General features: G+C 39.3%; 1 protein-coding gene across 5 annotated transcripts in view; it reads right to left on the bottom strand.

Moving 5' to 3' along the window:
- Positions 1-18,683, bottom strand: part of LOC133629702 (ATP-dependent 6-phosphofructokinase, platelet type-like) — a 70,343-nt gene that overhangs the window by 38,549 nt on the left and 13,111 nt on the right. For 3 of the 5 annotated variants that reach the window (XM_062020611.1, XM_062020612.1, XM_062020614.1), the window contains exons 3-10: positions 16,783-16,860; positions 16,247-16,436; positions 14,286-14,451; positions 14,151-14,195; positions 13,969-14,077; positions 9,629-9,724; positions 2,802-2,894; positions 2,330-2,455 (exon numbers count right to left, since the gene is read on the bottom strand). In XM_062020611.1, the coding sequence (XP_061876595.1) occupies positions 2,330-2,455; positions 2,802-2,894; positions 9,629-9,724; positions 13,969-14,077; positions 14,151-14,195; positions 14,286-14,451; positions 16,247-16,436; positions 16,783-16,860 (903 nt within the window). Of the gene's footprint in view, positions 1-2,329; positions 2,456-2,801; positions 2,895-9,628; positions 9,725-10,010; positions 10,107-13,968; positions 14,078-14,150; positions 14,196-14,285; positions 14,452-16,246; positions 16,437-16,782; positions 16,861-18,683 lie in introns of all 5 variants that reach the window. The other 2 variants (XM_062020609.1, XM_062020610.1) reach the window with 1 other exon arrangement.

Below are 18,683 nucleotides of genomic sequence, written 5' to 3' on the forward strand. Positions count from 1 at the left end.
AAGCTGTGCTGATGAACAAACTGCAAAAACAATCCACATGTCATTCCATCATTCACTTTTCAATACAAAACTAAAAAAACAAATGACTAATCGTTTTTTGGTAGAAGTGGTAGAAAAGGAATGGATGGATGGATAATCTAATTGGTAAAAAAAAAATCACTCAAAGTAAAAACTGCTAAAAGCCTTTGAGTGCAGTTACATAATCGTCCACTAGATGGTAGAAGGTAGCCAAGGTTGTTAGTCACACAATATAACTTGTGAATTTAGAATCACCAAGGTATTAGTGACAAAGATAAATAATATCGAAAAAAAAACACATAACTCTGAACTGGGCCGCTAAAAATATGTTTATTTGCATCTTTTAAGGAAATGGCAGCTTTTAATATAAAGTCTAATTCGCCGGATATCGCAGCTATATCCAGGCAAACATCTAAAAACTGGATATTTTTCTATTTTATTACATCTTCAATGTTTGGCTTGGTTCAAACAAACTTCAACGGTCCTCCTGTCTTCTTCTACCTTTGTTTACCTGCAAGCCCAAGCCCACCTAAAACTACTTCCAGGTGAACTTGGTGTGTTACATGCATTTGCAAAAAATAAGTGAAAATGCCCATTATCCGTTTTGTCCATTTTTCCAATCTCGCACAAAATCGGAAATTGGGAAAAAACGAGTCGTTATTCTTTTTTTAATTTTTTATTTCAATTATTGAAAAAAAACATATACGACGGGTTGTTATTTTCTTTGTTTTGATGTTAAAAAAAAACAAATGAACTAATGAGATGATGACTGACGAGGCATTGAACAACTTGAGACAAATGATTCCAGAATTTGTGAAAAACCACCTGCTGGCCAAATGTATAATTACAAGCAGCTGTATCACATCATGTGGGACACACTATAATAATAATAATAATAATAATAATAATAATAATAGATTTGATTTGTATTGCATTTTACATTTGAATAACAAGTCTCATTGATTTGTGGCCTCTGTCCTAGCTCTTAGAAACGAGGATGAACCACAATAGATGTTTGCTAGTTAAATCGACACATAGATGAATAATAAAATGTTTTTCATGAGTGTTTGTGTTTTGGTGGTATTATGTGATAAGGCAGGTTGTGTAATGTTCTTCTGTCACCTTGAGAAAATGGCTTAAAGAGGAAGATGGCACTAGAATGTAACTTGGACCGTTGACAACAACTGAATAAATGTTTATTGATATTTTAAAAAGAGAGCGAGATTTAGCTTGTGCTACAATACGCCTTTTCCGAATTGATGTAAGCTCTTAAAGGAGGACTGCACTTTTTTTGGAATTTTGATTATGTTCACAATCATTATGAAAGACAAGAAGACCAAAGTTGTTGTTTTTTGCATTCTAACATAAAAATAGGTGGCTAGCAATGCAGCTAATGTTAGCCATCAAGTCTACCTTTAAATCACTTTAAAAATGCATTCAAAAACCGTCAATACTTCATTTACCTTCTGTAACCTGTATAATAACCAAACTGTGTTATTGTAAGAGTGAACACTGAGGAACTATTTGTCTAGCGTACTAACACATCAGCGTGCTACGGTATTAGCCGTAAGTTAGCTAGCTACGGCGAGAGATAAGCTAGCAATGGCGTCAACAACTAAATAACTTTTGCGTTTGTAATGCACAACACTGCGATAGGACACTTACTAATCTGTACTGAGTGAAAAACATAAACGATCATATGTAAAGTATTATTTCATGTTTTGTTTGTACACAGCTAGCTAGACAGCGTATTAACTGTAGTGTACGGTGATGTGCTGCATGTATCATGATCAATATTATAGTTACTTACACGACTTACAGTTATCAGTTTGGTCAAGCTGGCCGGGGGACGTTTCCAGTTGATTTGGGTAAGCCCACCATTAACTTGGCATAGCTTGGCTCAAAGTTCCAACATTTGCAGTGTGACTAAGTCACACCAACCTCACTCTCTCGGCTTCCGTCTGCTTCAACCTTTCACTCTCCTTTGTGCTGGCTTCTAGAAGCAATAGTTCATTCTCAGTATATTCAGCTTCAAAAATATAAAGTTGTGAATCCTCATTTGTAAAAAAAATAGTCGTCTGCGTTGCCTGTTACCAAGTCTGCCATGATTAAAACACACTCTCCTGTTTGTTTCCGAAACTAGGAACACACATTTGTTGCCAGAAGTCTGCTATGGAAACGGAAATAAACGCACCGTAGAAAGAAGCTGCTTAAAATGAGTAAAATACGGTAAATATTGAACATATTATATCTGTTGGAGTCATTCAATTGTTGTTTTCTGTAAAGTTGGACAACCAAACCTGGTACCTACCATCTCTACACATTCCAGCAGAGGCAAGCGCACTGACTGGTTCCCACACAGAGACACCACACAGGCGGGTGTGTTGGCCGTGGTCTCCAGCAGGGCAAGAACGGCCTCCACACCCATGCGACTGGCCTGCACCACCAGACAGAAAGATCATGATCATCACCAACACTTGGACTGCAATCCTTCTTATTGCAGGCTTCAATCCTTCATACTTTCATATATTTAGCTCGTGGTTTTCTCCTCCTAGTTTTAATACCCTACCTTTATACAGCTGCTCAACATAAAAACCTGGGGCCACTTCTCCGACCACACAGTGGGAGTGCAGGGGTAATGCCCACGACTGCTTGACTTTCCTCTAAGGAGCTGAGTGAATATTAGTTTCTATTTGTAAGTGGTCACAGGTCCAATGACTGGTTCTGCACCTGGATTGGAGGCAAAATGAAGGAAGGGGCAGCAGCTGAAGCTGCGGACATACCAGGATGCGATCAAAGGCGGATGGGGTCCCTCCTCGCTGCACGTGACCCAGGATTGTCACTCGCGTGTCGAAACCCAAACGTTTGACAACAAGCTAGAGTGAGGAAATTCATAAATAAATCTGTAAGCACCAACATACTGACTTCTGGTATGACAGATTCTACTACAATATACAGACATAAATATACATATATATATATATACATACATACACATATATACACTATATTGCCAAAAGTATTTGGCCACCCATCCGGATGATGAGAATCAGGTGTCCTAATCACTTGGCCCGGTGTATCAAATCCAGCACTTAGGCATGGAGACTGTTTCTACAAACATTTGTGAAAGAATGGGCCGCTCTCAGTGATTTCCAGCGTGGAACTGTCATAGGATGCCACCTGTGCAACAAATGCAGTCCTGAAGTTTCCTCGTTCCTAAATATTCCAAAGTCAACTTTATTATAAGAAAAGTGAAGAGTTAGGGAACAACAGCAACTCAGCCACCAAGTGGTAGGCCAGGTAAACTGACAGAGAGGTCAGCATAGTGCAAAGACTTTCTGCACAGTCACTTGCTACAGAGCTCCAAACTTCATGTGACTTGCCAGTTAGCCCACGCACAGTACGCAGAGAGCTTCATGGAATGGGTTTCCATGGCCGAGCAGCTGCATCTAAGCCAGGGGTCACCAACCTTTTTGAAACCATGAGCTACTTCTTGGGTAGTGATTAATGCGAAGGGCTACCAGTTTGATACACACTTCAATAAATTGCCAGAAATAGCCAATTTGCTCAATTTACCTTTAACTCTATGTTATTATTAATAATTAATGATATTTACACTTAATTGAATGGCTTAAAAGAGGAGAAAACACGAAAAAAATGACAATTACATTTTGAAACATAGTTTATCTTCCATTTTGACTCTTTAAAATTCAAAATTCAACCGAAAAAATGAAGAGAAAAACTAGCTAATTCGAATCTTTTTGAAAAATAAAAAATAAAAATCATTAGTCATTTTTCCTGATTAAGATTAATTTTAGAATTGTGATGACATGTTTTAAATAGGTTAAAATCCAATCTGCACTTTGTTAGAATATATAACAAATTGGACCAAGCTATATTTCTAACAAAGACAAATCATTATTTCTTCTAGATTTTCCAGAACGAAAATTTTAAAAGAAATTCAAAAGACTTTGAAATAAGATTTAAATTTGATTCTACAGATTTTCTAGATTTGCCACAATTTTTTTTTTGCATTTTAATCATAATAAGTTTGAAGAAATATTTCACAAATATTCTTTGTCGGAAAAACAGAAGCTAAAATGAAGAATTAAATTAAAATGTATTTATTATTCTTTACAATAAAAAAAATAAATTTACTTGAACATTGATTTAAATTGTCAGGAAAGAAGAGGAAGGAATTTAAAAGGTAAAAAGGTATATGTGTTTAAAAATCCTAAAATCATTTTTAAGGTTGTATTTTTTCTCTAAAATTGTCTTTCTGAAAGTTATAAGAAGCAAAGTAAAATAATTAATGAATTTATTTAAACAAGTGAAGACCAAGTCTTTAAAATATTTTCTTGGATTTTCAAATTCTATTTGAGTTTTGTCTCTCTTAAAATTAAAAATGTTGGGCAAAGCGAGACCAGCTTGCTAGTAAATAAATACAATTTAAAAAATAGAGGCAGCTCACTGGTAAGTGCTGCTATTTGAGCTATTTTTAGAACAGGCCGGCGGGCTACTCATCTGGTCCTTACGGGCTACCTGGTGCCCGCGGGCACCGCGTTGGTGAGCCCTGATCTAAGCCATACATCACCAAGTCCAATGCAAAGCGTGGGATGCAGTGGTGTAAAGGACATCACCACTGGACTCTAGAGCAGTGGAGACGCCTTCTCTGGACTGATGAATCACACTTTTACATCTGGCAATCTGATGGACCAGTCTGGTTTTGGAGGTTGCCAGGAGAACGCTACATTTCAGACTGCATTGTGCCGAGTGGGAAATTTGGTGGAGGAGGAATTATGGTGAGGGGTTGTTTTTCCAGGAGTTGGGCTTGGCCCCTTAGTTCCAGTGAAAGGAACTTTGAATGCTCCAGGATACCAAAACATTTTGGACATTTTGGCCTTCCCAGAAGAGTTGAAGCTGTAATAGCTGCTAAAGGTGGACTGACATCATTTTGGACCCTAGGGGTTAGGAACGAGATGGCAATTCAAGTGTGAGTCAAGGCAGGTGGCCAAATACTTTTGGCAATATAGTGTATATACATACACATGTATACATACATACACACATATATAATATATATAACACCACAAGTGACAAAACAGACACAAGTAGCACTTTAGACAGTTTACAATTCAGTAAAACACAGTGGAACCTCTGACTATGAATGCCATGAAGTTATACAATTTAGACTTCCACAAGTTTCCAATCAGGACGTGGTAAGACTTCAGCTCACATTACCATTGATGGCAAAGAGGAAATGTGCGATGATTAGGGTTGGGTATCGAGTATCGAGTATCGATTGGAACCGGGACTAACTTTCCGATTCTCCCGGAATCGTTCAAAAGTTTAAATTTCGATTCTTAGTTTCGATACCCAGTCCGCCGACCGGAAGTGTTAGCATAGCCGAGCCTATGTAGCCGAGCGAGTCAGTCAAGCATGGATAGCGGGCGTCGGCGGTCGAAGTGTGGCTTTATTTTACTAAAAAAAATGAAATATCGGCGAAATGTAACACGTGCGACAGGACTGTTTCGTGCTTAGGAGGGTGCACGTCCAACATGATGAAGCACCTCCGAGTACAAATAAATGCGTGTCCCGTCTTCGACGCGCTGCGCCGACCGTCCTCCTGTGCCTCTTCCTCTGGCTTCGACGCCCAGCCTGGCACCTCGGTGACTGCATTGCAGTCCGAATCCGGTAAGTAAAACAATATATATGCAATAAATAATGTGTTTTGCGCCAACGTCGAGGCAGCTAACAAATTAGCCCGCGTATTTTTTCATAGACAATTTACAACCTGCTAGCCAGGCTCCGCGATGTGCTCAGCGTACTCCGTTCACCGTAGCGGCAATGGGGAAGATGTCGGTGCCACAGACGGAAGAGTGCCACAGAAAGGTCACTGCACACATAGTCAAAAGACTGCATCCCTTTTCAGAGGTGGAATCTCCAACATTTAGGTTAGTTAAGCAATAACGTTAGAGCTAAGCTAATTGATACTGGGCTAAACAGTAACAGCAACATTACATGTTTGTTTATGTTTGCAGGGATATGGTGAAAACTCTCAACCCAAAATACATACCACCTTCCAGGGACTACCTGTCAAACACATTGATCCCGGCATGGTACAAGAAGAACCGGAATCGAGAATCGTCAGGAATCGGAATCGAAACAAAGAATCGGAATCGGAATCGTTCTAATTCAAACGATACCCAACCCTAGAGATGACGACCACAGAACCAAAAATGGACCTTATTGTGATAGCGGTGCACACGTCTCAATGTGCAGTTTGGGTCAAGCGACACTGTACACCTATCACCGTTTTTTAAAAGTTTCATTTTAGTGGCGATAACTTCTATGCACACACACTATGTATGACTTTAGGAATCTTAGGTTGCATAAAATGGATTTGTCTTCAAAAAGTCTCCTTTTCCTAACACATCAGGCGTCATCAAGTGTGACGGGTTTTTAGTTTATCTCGGAGTTGTATATTTACAGTGGCTGACTTTGATAAATGATAATGTTACAATGGCAAAAAAAAGGTTGTTAGAATAATTATGTATAAGTTATCACACAACTCTTATGCTTGAAGGCCGTTGCTATAGTTATTATCAGTTGTGCTGAAGTTGTACTTTTCTATCTGTGCAAAGACACAACTTGTGGTCTTGCTTTGCAAAGTTTTCTCTTGTCAGCAGTTTGTTTCCAGACCCTGCCTGCTGACAGCCAAGGACGGACATCGAGTACCTTGGCGCGGACAGGACAGAGACAGGGCGAAATCACGAGTGTCAGCACATTTCCATTCTGAATAATCATGCATTGTGTCTACTGGGGGCTGCTTGCAGCCTCAGTGATGTTAACTAGGAACCTCCCAAATAAATAGAGGAGCACGTGGGACTGTACCTTAGAGCGTAGGGTGGAACTGTAACTGAGTGTACAGCCCCATACGTCTCTCCTCATGAGTAAAATTCAACTCTGTCTCTGCGTGATTCCTTCTTCTTGTCTTGTATAATAGTTGGGTGTTTGAACCTGAGAGGGTGCGTTCCCACTAGTTGCAAATAACTCTGCTGCATCATTCAGTTTTAGTGCAATCATCCGAACTCAGCAAATAAGCAACAGCCAATCTGGAGCTGTGCAAGTCTCCTAAACTTGAATGTTAACCAAAGATGTGGATTTAAATCCGGGGTGTATTTAGTCATTTGGGGGTCTAAAGAAAACCGAGTCAGTGGTGCTCTCCACATATCAAAAACAAAATGGTAATTTAGCATGTTGTTAGAAATGAGTGTCATTAATCTCAACACTTTTACCGTAACATTCATCAATCGTAAGGAGATCATGATGTAGTGGACCAGATGTGACGCCAAACACTACTATTGTGCAGGCCGAGGGTGTGTGACTTGTGGGAAAAAGAGAGTTGTTGACAGTAGCCGTGTTGACTTTAAAAAAGTGCTTCTTTGAACGCTACATTTTACCAGGCCTTTGGTTACGATAGTTTACCATTTGGAGCGCCTTCAATCCTCACATCGGTGTGACGAAAAGTGTCACCCAGCACTGACATTCCCTGTCAGTGAGGAAAAGACACTTTGGGCAGTTTTAATAAGAACATTTTCTTTCCCGCTTCACTTGGGTAGCTCCACTTGTTCTTTACAAAAATCTCTAATAAGCGCGCCAACAGGTTAGTTTTTGTCCGTTAAAGGCCTACTGAAAGCCACTACTAGCGACCACGCAGTCTGATAGTTTATACATCAATGATGAAATCTTAACATTGCAACACATGCCAATACGGCCGGGTTAACTTATAAAGTGACATTTAAAATTTCCCGGGAAATATCCGGCTGAAACGTCGCGGTATGATGACGTATGCGCGTGACGAAGTCAGTTTAACGGAAGTTATGGTACCCCGTAGAATCCTATACAAAAAGCTCTGTTTACATTTCATAATTCCACAGTATTCTGGACATCTTTTGCAAATTGTTTAATGAACAATGAAGGCTGCGAAGAAGACAGTTGTAGGTGGGATCAGTGTATTAGCAGCGGACTACAGCAACACAACCAGGAGGACTTTGTTGGAGAGCAGACGCGCTAGCCGCCGACCTCACCTTGACTTCCTACGTCTCCGGGCCGCCAAACGCATCGGGTGAAGTCCTTCGTCCTTCCGCCGATCGCTGGAACGCAGGTGAGCACGGGTGTTGATGAGCAGATGAGGGCTGGCTGGCGTAGGTGGAGAGCTAATGTTTTTAGCATAGCTCTGTGCGGTCCGGTTGCTAAGTTGCTAAGTTAGCTTCAATGGCGTCGTTAGCACAGCATTGTTAACCTTCGCCAGCCTGGAAAGCATTAACCGTGTATTTACATGTCCACGGTTTAATAGTATTGTTGATTTTCTATCTATCCTTCCAGTCAGGGGTTTATTTATTTTGTTTCTCTATGCAGTTAAAGCACGATGCTATCACGTTAGCTCGTAGCTAAAGCAATTCGCCGATGTATTGTCGTGGAGATAAAAGGCACTGAATGTCCATTTGGCGTTCTCGACTCTCATTTTCAAGAGGATATAGTATCCCAGGTGGTTTAAAATACAAATCTGTGATCCACAATAGAAAAAGGAGAGAGCGTGGAATCCAATGAGTCAGCTTGTACCTAAGTTACGGTCAGAGCGAAAAAAAATATGTATTTCACTGCATTCTAGTCCTTCACTCTAACGTTCCTCGTCCACGAATCTTTCATCCTCGCTCAAATTAATGGGGTAATGGTCCGAATCGCTCTAGCTGCGTTGAAAACAATAGGAAAATATGAGGGAGTGAACAACTGACAACGTCACGCTACTTCCGGTAGGGGCAAGGTTTTTTTTTTATCAGAGACCAAAAGTTGCGAACTTTATCGACGTTGTTCTCTACTAAATCCTTTCAGCAAAAATATGGCAATATCGCAAAATGATCAAGTATGACACATAGAATGGATCTGCTATTCCCGTTTAAATTGTTCAAATTAGACCAAAAGAATGCAGAAGATACAAAAACCAAGTGGGTGACGTTGGTGACATTCCAGGTTATGAACACACGTCCATGAATGAGTTAGTTCCAAGCAAGACATGGGCTGAGTCAAATGTATTGTGTTTAGTTAAGGTTACCTTAGTTTACTTCCCCAGGCATGTCAAAAAAAAAGTCCCGAAAAAGATTGTGTTCAACCTCAGAGGTTCCACTGTAATATCGACAAAGACCACGAACACAAGCACAATAGAAAAGCTTCAGAGGAGGGGAAACAGCAAAGCACAAGCAAGCCATTCTAATTTTTCAGTCATGTTAGTTGGACCTGAACTCCACATTGCAAAAATAGATCTGGATACAAATGAAAAGGTTGCATTCAGAGGAGCCACGGTGCAGGGTCAGAATAACACATAGTTGTACAATAATTAAAGTAACACAATATAGTAGTTTTGCATGAATACAACTTGTTTTGGTGGGGTCTTAATGCAGAGTAAGAAAACTTGGGGGGGTTGTGCTGAAAGCGGCCTTACCCTACGAGTGTCTGACAGAGCATTCCAGAAACACAGGGACAAAGTCAAAGCCACACCAGGGCAGCAAGAAAGTGGAGTAGTAGACACAGCCCAGAAGACCGTACTTACATCCTTAATAAAGTCAGTGGTAATAGGCTTGTTGTTAGCATCAATCGCCCCTTCCGCTACTATTATGATATTCAGCCTTTTCATCCCTGCTCGGTTCTACAGGTGCGGTGGAGAGACAGCATGACAGAAAAATTGAGAGTGTGGCTTTTACGAGGGCTTTCAGAAGCACAGGGACCGTACGGCGGTGGTCACTTTCATCGTGACAACCAAAAACAATCAATTCTCCTTGTTGTCCTGCCATCACATTAGCAAAACAGTACACTGGATATACAAACTCCGATTAGGATCTTTTGAAGCTGAACCTATGGAGGATGACGCTTGCTGTGCTTTAGTCAGGGCTCCGTGCTTCTGGCTTCCCCTTTCTTTGCATTTGGGTACTCACATCCTTGACATAACTAGACGTTATAGCCTTCCCATGCCTGTCATTGGCTCCCTCGGCCACTATGATTATATTCAGCCTTGTGCCCCTGGAACGGGTCTGAATCATATCACAATGTCATTTATCCAAAGAAGAAGAATACATTCAATAATTACAGGGGAACTGCACTTTTGTGGAATGTTGCCTATCAGTCACAATCCTTACGTAAGACAAGAACACATTTTTTCTTTTGCATTCTAAATATTAAATACATGCGATCAAAAGTACTCTTACAATACAGCCTATGGTAGACATTCTATTCTGCCTATAAAGCCCCTAAAAAAACATCCAAACACCTCCATGACGTAAGTATATATGTCATGTAGTAACATTCATGATAACATGTCATATATACATGATGTAAGTATATATGTCAAGTAGTAACATTCATGATAACATGTCATATATACATGATGTAAGTATATATGTCATGTAGTAACATTCATAATAACATGTAATATATACATGATGTAAGTATATATGTCATGTAGTAACATTCATAATAACATGTAATATATACATGATGTAAGTATATATGTCATGTAGTAACATTCATAATAACATGTAATATATACATGATGTAAGTATATATGTCATGTAGTAACATTCATAATAACATGTAATATATACATGATGTAAGTATATATGTCATGTAGTAACATTCATAATAACATGTAATATATACATGATGTAAGTATATATGTCATGTAGTAACATTCATAATAACATGTAATATATACATGATGTAAGTATATATGTCATGTAGTAACATTCATAATAACATGTAATATATACATGATGTAAGTATATATGTCATGTAGTAACATTCATAATAACATGTAATATATACATGATGTAAGTATATATGTCATGTAGTAACATTCATAATAACATGTAATATATACATACTACATATATATATATGTTACTTACATCATGTATATAATACATGTTATTATGAATGTTACTACATGACATATATACTATTTTTTCCTGCTTCTCGCCACACTCTGGCTGGATGTTTTGGTTGCTACACGCTACACTTACGTTGGTTTCCCTTACTTCTTTCTCCTGCTCTTGGCTAGTTTGTAGTTAAGTCTCTAGCCTAGCTTCCTGTGCAATCAGCACGCTTTTCTGTTGTTGTTTTCTTGCCTGATCTATTAGAATAAATAATGTTTTCCTTTCCTGCACGCTGCTTCCGGATCGTCCGTTTGCATCTTGGGGAAACGACCTGCGCATAAACATGCGACCCAGACGTAACAAAAGGTTATTTAAAGGGATTTATGGGCGGAATAGTGGACCTTCCATTACTTGTATTGTACTTGTACTTTTATTTACGGTTATTTACGAGTTACAATCCATTAAAAAAAATCTGTCTTCTTGTCTCTCATAATGATTGTGAACGATTCCAAATAAAGTGCAGTTTCCCTTTAAGAGAAACATGTTTTTTTTTATTGTAATCAACAGTGGATCTTTTTCAAACAGAATCACTGAAAGGTCAAAACAATGAACAATAAATTGCTGTTCACAAAAAAGTCCAACACTTTTGTTTTTGCCCACATTTTCTATGAACGAGTAACTAAACATTTACATTGAGCAGCATAAAAAAAAAACTGTGCTACAAAAACGGCAATGAAAAACCTATCCTATAATAAACAAGGTGCTAATATGCACACCAAAAAATGTCCTCAAAAATGTGTTCAATATGGAATTGTAAGCAGTGCACTTGGAACATTTGACTATTTCCACAGAGTATCAAGAAGCCTGAGCCAATAACAATTTTTTCTGGACGATATATATATTTGCAGATAAAGAACAATATTGCAGCATTATTTTGAGACCAATTTAAGCACGAACGTAACAACATTGATCCTTTCTGCGATTTAAACGGTTTGTACAGCCGAAAACAACACAAGCATAGGGCATTTTTTCTTTGAGAAAGGCTAAATGGCGCCTAGTACCCACTGAGAACAGCTAGCATGACCGGCAGCAGTATTTACTGGGCGGGACGTGATGTCAGTAACATCCCAGCAATAGAGAGGTTTGTCAATCGAGGTTCTACTGTACTAAGTGTGTCTTTGACTAGTCACGATAAAAGGCCTTCCATAATGTTAACGTTATCCTATAATAATAATACCTTCAGTCGAGACTGAGGAAAAACATCACGTATTTCAGGAGTGACGGTCGTTCAGATTTAATCAGATTATCTGGTTTAATTCATCCTCAGCATTCCAAATGTCTTCAAAAGGTGAGCAGTGTGTGAGTATTGAGGAACTAGAATGTTTTCAGTCATTTTGTACAATATATTCTGTACACCAGGGGCCGTACTTATCAAGCTTCTTAGAATGACTCCTAAGAAGTCTGCTAAGTGTTGACTGAAGAGTAAATAAATTCTTCGCTGAAAGCTGCACTTAAAAGTTAGTTATCAAGCGTCTTACTCACACTTTCAGCGAAGTGTAGGACTGAATCTTAAGTGTCACACTCAGAGCTGAATTACGACATTACTATGTGCCGTAAACGCAATTTTAGGTGACGTCATTTCTGTGTCCATAGAAATGACCAATCACGGAAGGGAATCCGTTGTCTAAGAATAAAGAAATATCTTGGAAATATTTAAGTGGACAATGGGAGTGTATATTTTGACAATAAACTACAAAATAATACAAAACAAACTAGTCCCCGCCGGCACTCACGCTACCGCTCCCTCTCTTCTCTCGCCCACACACTCACTGACGTCACTCACCTCACGGCCACACACATACGCTACTGTCATAACATTTTCTTTCCAATTCATTAATTAGGCAACTAATTTGAAACTGGTGTGGGTGGCTCTATATATACTAGCCCACTGCAGACACATGCAGAAATCAACAAGGAATCGAAAAGTATTAAATCTGTGACAAAAATAATATCCGCTCTGTCTAAACGATACCGTTTGATCAGCTGCTCGTCATCAAAAAAAAAAAAAACATTGTTCCGTTCCCTGAACGTTGGCGCACGTCTCTCTCGCCTCAGTGCCATCCCCTGCTGGCAACTCCTAACCACTTAAGACACCTCTGAAGGTCTCTTAAATATCGTGGAGAGTAGGAGTGATTCTTAGACTTAAGAACGTTGATAAAAAGCTTTCATTCTTAAGTTTGAGAGTAGGACTAAATTTCGCAAATTCTCAGGACTTAAGTGTAAAATGGCACTCTAAGAAGCTTGATAAGTACGGCCCCAGGGATTTCCAAAGTTGCCTGGGGTCCAATTGGGGCCAACAGAGTTCTTTTGAGTTGCTCGCGATATTTTCTAAAAAATAAATAAACAAACAAAAAAACTGCAAAAATGAGGGAAAAAGTTGGAATATTGATTTGCTATGACTTGCCGCGTATATATTTCGTAACACATCTATATTGGATTGGTGTTAGCCTGTTTACAAAATTAAAAATAGCAACATCTTTTTGACTTTTTAGCATGTGGCCCTCGGTGAAATAATTTTCGACACTCCTGATGTACACTAATAATAATAACAATAATAATAATGGATTAGATTTATATAGCGCTTTTCTATCAACTAGATACTCAAAACGCTCACAGAGAAGTGAGAACCCATCATTCGTTCATGGTGGTAAGCTACATTTGTAGCCACAGCTGCCCTGGGCTAAACTGACGGAGGTTTGGCTGCCAATTTGCCCCTCCGACCACCACCTATCATTCATTCGCCAGTGTAAGCTGCACTGGGGGTTATTATTACGTTATTATAATAATATGTTATACTATTACTATTATTATGCTGCAACAAGAGTCAGGAGATACAACTTGTTTGTGTTCCAGTCTCATAGGTCTTTGATTGAAGTTGTACATTCATGAAATGGGAGCAAAAGCATGTGTTGCTGTATGAGTCACTATGTCTAAGATTGTAAGGAACTAAAAACGGTGTTACCGCAGATAGTTTTTCACACATCTTCTCTTCCCAGCCATCATCTGGAGGCATCTCAGGGATTAACACCCAGTCTGCACCACAAGCCAGAGCACTAACCAAGGCCAAATAGCTGAGGTACACATAGACAGTAAGTAGTAACCAAATCCTTTCTGGCTGTTGAATGACTTTGATCATTATCTTACCCGCAATGTCTGCCCATGACTTCTAAGACAAAAGTCCTCTGGTGACTGAAAAATAACACCATTATATGTTTCAAATGTATTTCTTTTGACAACACACAATTCATTGCACCACGTCACACACACACAAGCTCTCACCTCTGAGCGGTTGTCATAATTGCATCAACCACCTCAATGATTCGGTGCAGGGCAGAGTCGGTGCCAATCGTCATGTCAGTTCCACAGAAGTCGTTATCGATGGAGCCAACCATCCCGACAATGTGAAGAGCAGAGTAGGTCTGAACGGACTGGGGCTCGATGGAACCTGAAGAGGTTGAGGACACTGCGGTCAAATCAACGTCTTTCCGAGTGCATAGTTCTGATACCAACTCATTTCTTGGTCTGATTCTTAGTCCCAACTTATTTGGCAAGCGTGCATGTGAGTGCTGTTACAATACCGTAATTTCCAGACTATAAACCGCTACTTTTTCTCCTCGTTCTGGTCCCTGCGGCTTATACAAGGGTGCGGCTTATTTACGGCCTGTTCTTCTCCGACACCGACGAAGAGGATTTGGGTGGTTTTAGTACGAAGGAGGAAGACGATGACACAATGATTAAAGACTGACTTTTCATATACCGGTAGGCTGGTTATTTTGATAACGTACAGGCGAGCACTTTGTATTACTTTGCACCGTTGTATTATTTGTACTCTGCACAAATGCTGTTCGCCATGTCAAAGATGTGAAAGTTTGATTGAATGATTGAAAGATTTATTGTTAATAAATGGGACGCTTTGCGTTCCCAAACAGTCATCTCTGTCCCGACAATCCCCTCCGTGGTAGCAGGAACCCCTATATACTACGACAGGGGTCACCAACGCGGTGCCCACGGGCACCAGGTAGCCCGTAAGGACCAGATGAGTAGCCCGCTGGCCTGTTCTAAAAATAGCTCAAATAGCAGCACTTACCAGTGAGCTGCCTCTATCTTTTAAATGTTATTAATTTTACTAGCAAGCTGGTCTCGCTTTGCCCGACATTTTTAATTCTAAGAGAGACAAAACTCAAAAAGAATTTGAAAATCCAAGAAAATATTTTAAAGACTTGGTCTTCACTTGTTTAAATAAATTCATTAATTTTTTTACTTTGCTTCTTATAACTTTCAGAAAGACAATTTTAGAGAAAAAATACAACCTTAAAAATGATTTTAGGATTTTTAAACACACATACCTTTTTACCTTTTAAATTCCTTCCCCTTCTTTCCTGACAATTTAAATCAATGTTCAAGTAATTTATTTTTTTTTAATTGTAAAGAATAATAAATACATTTTAATTTAATTCTTCATTTTAGCTTTTGTTTTTTCGACGAAGAGTATTTGTGAAATATTTCTTCAAACTTATTATGATTAAAATTCAAAAAAATGATTCTGGCAAATCTAGAAAATCTTAGAATCAAATTTAAATCTTATTTCAAAGTCTTTTGAATTTATTTTAAAATTTTTGTTCTGGAAAATCTAGAAGAAATAATGATTTGTCTTTGTTAGAAATATAACTTGGTCCAATTTGTTATATATTCTAACAAAGTGTAGACTGGATTTTAACCTATTTAAAACATGTCATCAAAATTCTACAATTAATCTTAATCAGGAAAAATTACTAATGATGTTCCATAAATTCTTTTTTTAAGTTTTTCTCTTCTTTTTTTCGGTTGAATTTTGAATTTTAAAGAGTTAAATTGAAGATAAACTATGTTTCAAAATGTAATTGTCATTTTTTTCGTGTTTTCTCCTCTTTTAAACCGTTCAATTAAGTGTAAATATCATTAATTATTAATAATAACATAGAGTTAAAGGTAAATTGAGCAAATTGGCTATTTCTGGCAATTTATTTAAGTGTGTATCAAACTGGTAGCCCTTCGCATTAATCAGTACCCAAGAAGTAGCTCTTGGTTTCAAAAAGGTTGGTGACCCCTGTACTACGGTAATTACACATCAAAACCCTGCGGCTTATAGTCGGGTGCGGCTTATATATGTGGAGCAATCTGTATTTTCCCCTAAATTTAGCTGGTGCGGCTTATAGTCAGGTGCGGCTTATAGTCCGGAAATGACGGTACTTGTAACGAACCTTGCTCCACCAGTTCTGTCAACAGTCCACTCCATTCTTCCCTGAAGAGGTTGGCTCCTGTCAGGCTGCCATCCCCCCCGATGACGCACAGGTTGGTGATGCCAAGCTTCACCAAGTTGAGAGCAGCCTTTAGGCGGCCCTCGTGGGAGCGAAACTCTTTGCAGCGGGCACTGCCAATAACAGTGCCGCCCTGAGAAGTGAAAAACAAAATAGACTCTTCAATTCCTTGGAAAAGGGGTAGGATTCAATAAGCTCTGCTTCTTCCTACTCCTTTTCGAACATGTTGAATAGAGAAACTGGAAATTGTGATGTATCGTGTTGTATGCGTGCATGTTCCAAATAAACTCAAACTCAAAGTTACAAGGAACACCTAAAACCTTGATAACAAACCCATAAAACATTGCAATTTTCTGAAAAAGGTGTTTAGGAATTTTAGGCTGCAACAATCACAAAAAAAGCAAAATCCTGAAGGGCCTTTGTAGTAATACAGTACAAGATGATGCTTGCTTGTCACATGTCCTGCTCTTACAACTCACCACTTGAAGCATGCTGGACACACTTTCCCATGTGGCTTCCTTTATGTTCTCCCCACCATCCACCATACCCTGGTATCCCTGGAAATGTATTGGAATAAAAAAAGAACACCATTTAAATACTACAACTGGTGAACGAACCGGAAAGTTATTCTTAAAACCTAGACAAACATAGTATATAAATATAGAATATGGACAGAAAAACTCATCAAGACTAGAAAATCTTTCCACATGAAATAGGACTGTATGGATTGGCACTGGATTATGATTTATATACGTAGATTTAAAGGCCTACTGAAAGTCACTACTAGCGACCACGCAGTCTGATAGTTTATATATCAATGATGAAATCTTAACATTGCAACACATGCCAATACGGCCGGGTTAACTTATAAAGTGACATTTTAAAATTCCCGCCACACTTCCAGTTGAAAGTCTCCTTTGGATATGATTTATGCGCGTGACGTCATAAAATGCACGGATGTTTGGGCCCTATTGGACACAATACACAAAGCTCTGTTTTCTTCGACAAAATTCCGCAGTATTGTGGACATCTGTGTTGGTGAATCTTTTGCAATTTGTTTAATGAACAATGGAGGCTGCAAAGAAGAACGTTGTAGGTGGGATCGATCGGTGTCTTAGCGGCTAAGTACAATACTTACTGCAACACTACTTACCCTGATAGGAGACGCCTAGCTGATGCTTGCCGCCAAACCCACGGATGAAGTCCTTCGTCGCGCCGTTGATCGCTGGAATGCAGGTGAGCACGGCTGTTGATGGGAAGATGAGGGCTGGCTGGCGTAGGTGGAGCGCTAATGTTTTTATCATAGTTCTGTGAGGTCCGGTTGCTAAGTTACTAAATTAGCCTTAGTGTCATTAGCAACAGCATTGTTAAGCCTTACCAGGCTGAGAATTTTTAACCGTGTAGTTACATGTACATGGTTTAATAGTATTGTTGCTCTTCTGTCTATCCTTCCAGTCAGGGGTTTATTTATTTTGTTTCTATCTTCATTTGAGAACGATGCTATCACGTTAGCTCAGTAGCTAAGTGTGTCACCGATGTATTGTCTTGGAGATAAAAGTCACTTTAAATGTCCATTTCGCGTGCTCGACTCTCATTTTCAAGAGGATATAGTATCTGAGGTGGTTTAAAATACAAATCTGTGATCCACAATAGAAAAAGGAGAGAGTGTGGAATCCAATGAGCCAGCTTGTACCTAAGTTACGGTCAGAGCGAAAAAAGATACGTCCATCACTGCCTCTCAAGTCCTTCACTGTAACGTTCCTCATCCACGAATCTTTCATCCTCGCTCAAATTAATGGGGTAATCGTCGCTTTCTCGGTCCGAATCTCTCTCGCTCCATTGTAAACAACGGGGAATTGTGAGGAATACTAGCTCCTGTGACGTCACGCTACTTCCGCTACAGGCAAGGCTTTTTTTTATCAGCGAGCAAAAGTTGCGAACTTTATCATCAATTTTCTCTACTAAATCCTTTCAGCAAAAATATGGCAATATCACGAAATGATCAAGTATGACACATAGAATGGATCTGCTATTCCCGTTTAAATAAATAAAAATCATTTCAGTAGGCCTTTAACACTGACATGTCGCTATCATGTCTGCTGTATGCGGGAGCAGAGTTCTGATCTGGCCACGCTTCAGTTGGTTGCTCCAATTCATCAATGATGTGTGCCTAGAAAATGAGGTCACCTGACTATCGGAATATTAGGGATTGTTCTCCCTGCCTTTCCAGTGCAGGGCTGTGAGAAACCTTGTCAGGCGAGGTTATAGAACAAGCCTGCCAAGGAGCACCATCACATACGCAGAGGGAGTGCGGACAAAGGCTGTGTGTGTGTGTGTGTGTGTGTGTGTGTGTGTGTGTGTGTGTGTGTGTGTGTGTGTG

This window comes from Entelurus aequoreus, linkage group LG15, assembly GCF_033978785.1.
Source record: "Entelurus aequoreus isolate RoL-2023_Sb linkage group LG15, RoL_Eaeq_v1.1, whole genome shotgun sequence".
NCBI lineage: Eukaryota > Metazoa > Chordata > Actinopteri > Syngnathiformes > Syngnathidae > Entelurus > Entelurus aequoreus.